At 38.3% G+C, this 9,109-nt stretch overlaps 1 protein-coding gene across 1 annotated transcript in view; it reads left to right on the top strand.

Moving 5' to 3' along the window:
• The window catches only part of sfxn3 (sideroflexin 3), a 9,492-nt gene extending 1,887 nt beyond the window's left edge, over positions 1 to 7,605 (top strand). Inside the window, exons 2-11 of the mRNA XM_035663733.1 lie at positions 99 to 271; positions 572 to 742; positions 2,241 to 2,339; positions 2,948 to 3,023; positions 3,146 to 3,231; positions 3,359 to 3,486; positions 3,945 to 3,994; positions 4,193 to 4,242; positions 4,351 to 4,398; positions 4,516 to 7,605. Coding sequence (XP_035519626.1) covers positions 108 to 271; positions 572 to 742; positions 2,241 to 2,339; positions 2,948 to 3,023; positions 3,146 to 3,231; positions 3,359 to 3,486; positions 3,945 to 3,994; positions 4,193 to 4,242; positions 4,351 to 4,398; positions 4,516 to 4,612 — 969 coding nt within the window. The 5' untranslated portion in view covers positions 99 to 107 and the 3' untranslated portion in view covers positions 4,613 to 7,605. The remainder of the gene's footprint in view (positions 1 to 98; positions 272 to 571; positions 743 to 2,240; positions 2,340 to 2,947; positions 3,024 to 3,145; positions 3,232 to 3,358; positions 3,487 to 3,944; positions 3,995 to 4,192; positions 4,243 to 4,350; positions 4,399 to 4,515) is intronic.
• The last annotated feature ends 1,504 nt before the right edge of the window (positions 7,606 to 9,109 follow it).

Below are 9,109 nucleotides of genomic sequence, written 5' to 3'. Positions count from 1 at the left end.
TGTCTGATCAGTTATTCCTCTGAAATACTCTCAAAATGTGAATCCAGTATAGATTTCTAACATAGTGTGAATACTAATTAACACTCATCTAATTAAAGAAGGCCAGGATGTCTGGAGAGTTGTCCCTCAACATAAACATCAAGGAGCCAAGATGGGACCAAGGCACATTCATGGGGCGCGCCAAGCACTTCTTCATGGTCACCGATCCCAGGAACGTCCTGCTGTCCTCTGAGACTCTGGAGGAGGCCCGAGTGATCGTGGAGGACTACAGGTAGAGGGCCAGGAGATAAACGGATGGAGGAGGAGTGTAAATGATCATTTTGTGGGAGTTTGTGGTGGAGGCAAAGGCATGAATAGAAATGGGAATTGATGTGACCAGGAAATAATGAGGCTAGTTCTGTGTCAATGGGAGAAATGTCATTTCCTTAATGGCGGAGCATCAATCTAAAAATCAGTTTCTCATATTTTGAGTAGATAATTCAGTTTCACATACTTTATAAGTAAGAAGTAAGCTTTAAAGTATGTGGAAAAATCTAACTGTTACACCACTCGGTTGTTTTGACTTTTTCAGAGCCGGGAGTGCGAAGCCTGGCCTGACGGAGGATGAGCTCTGGAGAGCCAAGTACGTCTACGACTCCGCCTTCCACCCCGACACGGGGGAGAAGATGGTTGTCGTTGGCCGGATGTCTGCTCAGGTGCCAATGAACATGTCCATCACAGGCTGCATGCTCACCTTCTACAGGTACAGCAGAGGTTTCGACACATGATTCAGTTTATTCTGAACACCAAAGTGAAAATGACTTCATTAAAAAAATAGAAGAAATAGGAATATGAAAATCTGCCAATATGATACCGTTTCCATGTGATTTAAAAAACTTACCCTTAATACAGCATGCAGCTAGATTTTAATCCCTGCACAGAGTGAAAATCCTCTTAAAGAATAAAAAAAAATCTCACTCTCACTGCAGAATACTGATGAATCATTGGGCAGCTAAAAGGAAAGAGAAGTCATGTGATAATGTGCTGAAAAAACAAATTGATTAACAATAAAAACTAAAATTCCTATTTACAAATGTGAGACATTTATCAGTTGGAGATTGTTTGATATTAGATAAAAATATCAGAAATTATTGAGCCATTCATATAACTGTCTTGATGAGAAGAGTTGATCAAAAGTGGAATTATGAATAATTAATTAACTTATTTATTTAATATTAAAGACTTTAGTACTCCATATTTTACATCATAAGAATATGTTATATTACTTATTTTTTTGGTGATCAGACTCCAGTGGTAAGTCGTCTACCACAGTGTCATTACAGCATACTACCACTGGAGGGTGGCAGAGTCTGAAATTTCAAATTCCACCCACGGTAGCTTTAAATGGGCAAAAAACAAACATCAGATTATTCATCGGGGGAAAGACTATGCAAAATACTCACAGGTTCATCTGTATGAGTGATTAAAAAGACCAAATCAGAGAGTTTTAATTTAAAACACTGTTCAGTTCATAAGGTACAAACATATAAAGGGATAAAGTATAAATCCAGAATGTGTCACTGGTTAACAGTCGGGTGTAAGAGTAAATGTTGTTACATGGTTTAAATAAATAAACTTGTGACTTGACTTGTCAGACATAACCAAACAAGATGGTCTACACTTCACAGTTGTATAAAAGAGAACATCTCTAGCCACATGTGTTTACTGTGGTTTATGATGCTCCACTGCACAAACGGATGTGTCTTGTGTCGAAGTTTTATTTAAATCTAAACTGCTGAGTTGACTGATAACGTAGATAAGTGGTGGTTTCAGTGTGAAATACGTACGTACACGCACTGTGTTTTTATAATAAATAAATTCCACACTCTCACACTATTCATATTTCAAGTTAAATTTTATTTGTATAGGCCATGTCATACAGAGTGTATTCAGGACACTTTTCAAATAGAGCAGGTTTAGAACCAACTCCTTTTACCGTTACAGAGACCCAACAGTCCCACCATGAGCAGCACTTGGACGGGGGCAAGGAAAAACTGCTTTTAATCAGGCAGAAACTAGGCAAGGACCCCTTCAGCTCTAGCGGGTGGGTGGTGTCTGTCTCGGACCAGTTGGGGTGAGAGAGATAGAGAGAGAGACAGAGAGAGAGACAGACAACTGCACACAAAAATATATAATCTGCAGACAGTTATGATGAATGCAACTGTAAAATTGTGTTCACTGTTGTTCTCTCGCGTTTACAGGACTACTCCGGCAGTGGTGTTCTGGCAGTGGGTTAACCAGTCCTTCAACGCTGTCGTCAACTACACCAACCGCAGTGGAGATGCCCCCATGACCGTGAAGTAGGGAGGACTTCTCACTTCACATCCACTCTAGATCATTCCTGTCCTCCGTCTAAACTAGTGTCTGTAAGGAGGCTGTGGGAGCTGCCCTCCTCTCCCCTTCCCTCACAGCGGTATTACGTTCCACTGTTAAGCATGTTCAGCCCCATGTCACCATGCACTCATGCTGACATAGGTTATCTGCTCCCCGGGTTGATGTCATCAGGTCATCATGCACATGTTTGCATTCTCTTTTTATTGTGCTACAAAATGCATCCTTTAGATGCTGCAGAAATAAATCAAATGCATGCATTTATGAAGAAAAGGATGGTTGCCTTCAGAACATGCAAATGCACATTCATGGATTACGCATGTCATTGGGGATGAATGTTATAGTGTCTTCCTCTATCCTACCATTATTTATGAGGATGTTCTTGTTTTTTACCTTTGCATATTTATACATAGCATGAATTTGCACTCTTACTGAGGCAACTGTGCTTGAAATGTCTCATTTTAGATTCTCAGCCTCAGTCCTATGCTTTATCACAAGACAGCTGTTTATATTTGCAAAAATAATGTGTGAAATAGGAAGTGGTTGATATATGTCTAATGCATCTGTCTCCTCACAGTCAGCTTGGTGTAGCCTACGTCAGTGCTACTACTGGAGCTGTGGTTACTGCCCTGGGACTCAAGTCTCTAGCTACGGTAATGCCTGTGGTAGTAAAACAGAATTAACTCAGATACACACACTAATCTGTTTGTATATTTGTGCAGAGATTTGATACTGGTTGTCTGAATCTGTCGCTGATTCGGTCTCATCTTTGCAGCGTCTCCCTCCAATCGCCAGCCGGTTTGTCCCTTTTGCTGCTGTTGCTGCTGCTAACTGTATCAACATTCCCTTTATGAGGCAGAGGTGAGATCTTTTAAAGTAAAAGCCACTGACCTCTGCTTTGTTTACTCAAGAGCTTTTATGAACTGTGATCACGGCTACAACTGGTCTTTATTTACTTTTATTACTTTTTATCACCCACTTCTTCCAGGGAGTTGAAGTACGGTATTCCTGTGACAGATGAGAACGATAACAGGTTAGGAGAGTCTCCCAATGCTGCCAAGCAGGCCATCATGCAGGTGGTGGTGTCAAGGATTGGCATGGCAGTGCCAGCTATGGGTAATGTCAACATTATTATATCTGCAGGTTTATTAAAGCAGCTGTAATTGATATTTTTATTCTAACCGAGTCAAATGATGGGAAAACGTTATCACCTGAATCTACAGCTCCTCTCGGCTTTATAGACAGTACTTCCCTCAGGAGTTGATAGAGACAAAAACAGAGCTAAAAGAGAGTGAATACAGGACTTAAATAAGCAACTGTTTGCTAACAAGTTTGCCATATTAATCTTAAGGGTTATAGTGTGTCTGTGTTCAGCTTCCAAGTTATTGCAAGTTCAATTGATACTTTACTTGTGGATCTAAAACTATACTGTGGTTGAAAATATGAATGACATTGCGGAAAAAACTCAACAGCTAGATAACAGTTGATGTCATGATGTATACTAAAGCGAACTAACGCGTTTTTGTTGTTCGTGACGCAGAACACTTAACCTGACTCATTCTTACTTTTTACAGCTATTCCCCCTGTAATAATGAATGCTCTGGAGAAGAGAGCTTTCATGAAGGTAAGCAGACTGCATACATGCTGTTGTTTGTGTAGTCAGTGGATTTACTGGGTCTGCTCGTGTTTTGTGAGGCTGAAAGGAGTCCCGCCGCATTCCACGTTACACATACATTGAATGCTTATGTCCCTGCAGACAAACTTCCGATTTGTCTGCCTGATTCACTGCAGTTGTGTTTTCTCTGTTTTTGTCTCTCTGTAGCGATTCCCAATTCTGAACGCTCCAGTCCAAGTGGGACTCGTTGGTCTGTGGTAAGTAAATTACACATAATAGTATGTATGATCGTTTTTTTTATGGACTTGCAAGTTCCTGAACAAGTGACACAGTCTGAAACATCCCTCTCTACCTCTTGTTCTCAGCCTGGTGTTTGCAACTCCTCTGTGCTGCGCGCTCTTCCCACAGAAAAGGTAACAACAGCCACATCACTCGTCTTGGAGAGGGGAGGTTATACTTGTACGTGAAGTGTTATCCAACATGTAGCAGCGTTTTTAAAAAAAAAATCATGTTCAACCATCTCTTTGTAGCTCTATGAGCGTGAGTGGGCTGGAAGCAGAGCTGCAGGAGACGATACGAAAGGCCAGTCCCAACACCACCACTGTCTACTTCAACAAAGGCCTGTAGGACCAGCCAACACATCTCTACACACACACGCACAAGACATACAGAAAACATACACATTTATACACACGTCTGTTGTCCTCCGGTACAAGTGGAAGGGCAAAACAAAGTTTATTTATGCATTTTTTTTTATTATCTGTACTGCTGCATTTTTTTCATTTGACTGCATGGGAGGACTGCACTCCAGGTGTAAGGGTAGAAGATTGACTAAAGGGAAAACACTTTTGAGAAGGAAGATCACTGACAGTTCTCTCTGCACATAGATGACACTCCTTAGAAAAGAAAAAAAACCCGACTCCTGATTTGTTTTGTTTGTTTTGTGCTGTGTTTTCTGTCTTCCTTTGGTTAAAACTGCCTATTGGGTGGCAGTTCATGAGGTTACTGATTTGTGTTTCACTCACCAATATTTCGTGTTGCATTCAGGTTCATGCTATATCCTCTAATACATTATGTGTAACTTCAGTTTAAAATTAAGGCTTGTGCTTGTACGTCGTGTATGTAATTGCTTCTGAATGTAAACTTCCTTTTTTGCCTTGTGTCTTCCCTCACTTAGATTTCCTCTTTCCAATTCTTGCCTATTCATCATTATTCTGTAATATTTTAAGCTATTATACACTGACTATAGCATGTGTATATTCTTGCCACCAATTAATTTCCACCACATACTCATATCGGAAAAACCGGTGTGTTAATTAGCTCTACATTGTCTGACCCTTGATGAATTTAGTTTTTTGTTGTACTCCCTGTTAACAGGTGCAGCTTCTTACTCTCTTCAACTCTCCTTTAAGTGTACTTATGCCCTTCAAAGTCATAGACCAGGTATTGAGGTACATGTGGCAAAGAAAATATGTAGAAATTATACTGCAAAAGCTCACAAAGCACAGATCTAGAAGGCATCATTGAACACTATCAGTGATTTTTATCAACATAAATATGTACTGTTGCCATGTTAGTGGCAACCTGTTGTTCAAGGCCTTTTATTATTTGAGATCACTTTATGAACTAGTGCAGTTGCTATATTAGTGGCATATTGATGAATTCTTTGATTGTTGTAGGTGGTGATGCTTGTTTGGTGGTTGTCATGTGGAGGAATATACTGCGTTGTGTCTACATGTTGTTGCTAAGACATTTGTGTGTTTAAACACGGTGACATGCAGAAAATGGACAGCACTGTAAAGCTTTGAAACTGAGGTTTTTGTTTAATGTCCACACTTGAACTGAAGGATTGCTTGAGCAAGCTAAGACAAGTCAAAGCTGTCTAATTTCAGTTCCAGTTATGTGCAACAGCTAGCTAGCTTTCTGCAACACTGTGGTTTGCACTATAGCCACTGATGTATCATTGTACCAAATGAAAGTAGCTAATGTTGCGTGACAAAGTCAAAAATACTAAATGCTTATTTCTAGGTCAGGGACAGTAACCGTGTGCCGTCTTTAGCCGAGTTTCAGCTTCTCTGATCAAATTCTTTCACGTTATCGACCCAGTTCTCCAAACACGACTGTCCGGTGTAGTTATAGTGATAGTTGATGGTGTACGTGAGGAAATATCAGCTGAATTATCTCAGTGTTGTCTGCCTGAATTATTTAAGAATATATTTTTATTGGATATATTTATAAATATATATATATATATATATAATGCACAATACATGGAGCACATATGCATGAAGGATTTTAGAGATATTAACTTCTAGGTGTGACTGGTAGTTAATACACCAGATGGCCCAACCTATGCATTGGAAAAACAATGTCAGCTGCTGGTTTTACAGGAGTACAGAGGTGTGCTGTAAATGAGTGTGCGCCTCTTGCTTTAGGGCTAATGAGTTCTCAGATTAGAGGAGTGTCCCTCTTGTCGGACTTAACTTGATTCAGTGAACAGAGTCGATGTTTGTGTAAAGTGATGTTTTGTGTGTGTTGGTGCAAAAAACAACAACTACCCAACAGTAAGATTGTACAGGTCGTACTTCACTAATCTCCATGGAACATCAGCAGTCACTTGAATTTATGTTTCTGAAATTTGAAGTTGTATGACCATAAATTGAAAGTAAACTGATCGTGGGTGTTAAAGGACTGTAGCAACTGCACAACTGTTACATTTTTATGAATCAACTTCATTACAGACAGAAATACACAATGATTGTGTTAATATATGATCCTTAAATTTAAGGGTTTAATTCCAAGGTGCTATCCAGATTGTTGCCACCAGAAATGTACCACATTTTAAAAGACATATATACAACCCTATCCTGAAAGAAAGTGTCGTGATGTGACACCTTTACTTACTTCTGTATGAAAATGTGGATTATTTTTAAATGGATATCTAATTTTGGAATGAAACTCTCTTCCTCTCTCTCTCTCTCTTCATTGTCATTCATATTTTAATGCTATACTATTATAACGTTTAACCCACTGAGCAACAATCAGACAAGACATTTCTGTTCTGTTATCAATGCTGATAGTGGTTATCGTGTGTTGTGTTAGGGGTGTTTTCCTGCTGAGGGTGAAACTGCACTATATAACCTTTGCTGTGCTGCTGTAGGCGCTAGTTGGATTTGTGTCGCTATTTAAAATGCGCTTCTTAAAGTGTATATTTGACGATTGTATTTAATGCTGGATAATGTTGAATGAATTATGGTTACTGCTAAATTAATAATTCATTTATTGTCTGGCAGCTTTCATTGCTCATAACCAAGTAGATACATTTCTACTTTTTTTTTCTCCCCTTGTGTTTTTCTGCTTTTTGAATTATGGCGTAAAAGTGTCAAGAACAAAACTGGAGGGTTTTAGTCGGCAGTTAAACACATTTGTAAACGTGTATCTCAGCTTGTGACTGTACTGTACCACCATAACGTGTCACACCCATAGATCTAGCCAAAGATGAGACGGGTATGAATTGTACAGGATTGAGGTGAAGAAGTGTGTAGATTTTTTTTTTTTTAAGTTTTCATTTGTCAGCTTTATGGTATGGACATTTTTCCAGGCTTTTCTCGTGCAAAAACGTGTTCTTTTTCTTTTTGTTTTTACAAAAGGTCTCAAACGCACCAAATTCTTCAATAACCTCACAAGTTATTGTCATTAACACACAATTAACTGGTCGAACATCTAAATAAATCCCAACACATTTTAGTTAAAGCTCATATTTCTGGCATTTTCATTTATTTTGAATAAAATATCAAAATAAACTTGACTTTACTCCACATTGCACCAGTGAATGTTGGTGCACTGGTTGAAAACTCACTAATGTATAGGTTTGGTTGTGCATGCCATGAAAAATCTTTGCAGACTAAAGGCACAAATGTAAAGACAATCTGTTATTGTTACACTCATGAATGTTTTGGTTGTTCTACGTACATACATGCAGTCCTGTCAGTATTGGTACACAGTGTTTTCTCCCTGTTTTGTATTGTGTTGGAATATATTTCCTTGATGTGAAATGTATTTTACTCAGAGCAATAGAATAAAATATGTAACATTAATGTCTAAACCTGTCTGCTTAATTTGATATTATTATAGAGTGTATGTTAGAAATACCTTTTTAAATATTGTTCTCCTGCTCACAAGGAAAGGCAAAAAAATTTTAACAAGTGACTAATACTGTTACCAAGTACTGATCTGATAAAAACAGGAAATGACAGCTAAAGCTGTTGATGTGAACTGTTACTTTGTATGTTTCTAGTGAATAGCCCAGTTCAAACACAAAGTACAAACATGACTGTTTACAAGTCTACAGTAAGTCTACTGATAGTGGATGTCTTGGTTTGGATGTCAGAGGATAAAATAATTCACAGGATTAGTGATTTTTAAATTTGACGTTTGGACCTATCCATTTTAACAGAAAGTGAGAACTTTGCCTTCAGTTTCCAGTCACAGTAGGTTGATATTCTGTTTCTGTAGCTATAACAAATTCAGATTAAATAATGGTTTTATTTAGAAAAATGTGTGTTTAGAAAACGAAGTGATGATTTTGCTCATTTTAGTTGTTTTATCGTATATTTAGTGCTACTGGACAGTTTACAGGACCTGATGACTAAGCCATTGGACTGTTAATTAAACTGAAGGCAAAAGGGAGAGGGGGTATGCAATTGAAATTATAGCAGTATTTGTAGATATATATAAAAATAACTAGACTCAGACTTATCTCTCATACAAATGAGAAGTCTGAAGGTTTTTAAGTAGAATAATCTTGAAGTGCAAACTCTTACCATCAGATATAAAAGGATAAGAACCTACATAATGTATAAATTCAGAACAAATATCTGCATCGTAGGTGTCTGGTTATACAGTTTGGTTACTGTAAATAAATCCACACCAGCCAGCCAATCAGAATTGAGTATTTCTGTCTGAATAAATACAATGACATCCATAAGAAGTTGTTATTTTGCTGTGCTTGCTGAGAATCTATTACCAACACTGTAAATTGTGTCAAGTGTTACCCCAACATACAGGTAAAATCTTAAAATAACAACACACAGGAGCACAGTGAAGATATGGTGATGAGGTTTT

The sequence above is a fragment of the Morone saxatilis genome, unplaced genomic scaffold (assembly GCF_004916995.1).
Source record: "Morone saxatilis isolate NCDOM2014 unplaced genomic scaffold, NCSU_SB_2.0 Contig19, whole genome shotgun sequence".
Classification (NCBI taxonomy): domain Eukaryota; kingdom Metazoa; phylum Chordata; class Actinopteri; family Moronidae; genus Morone; species Morone saxatilis.
The sequence above is the reverse complement of the archived record's forward strand: the minus strand, read 5'-3'. Positions and strand labels throughout refer to the sequence as shown.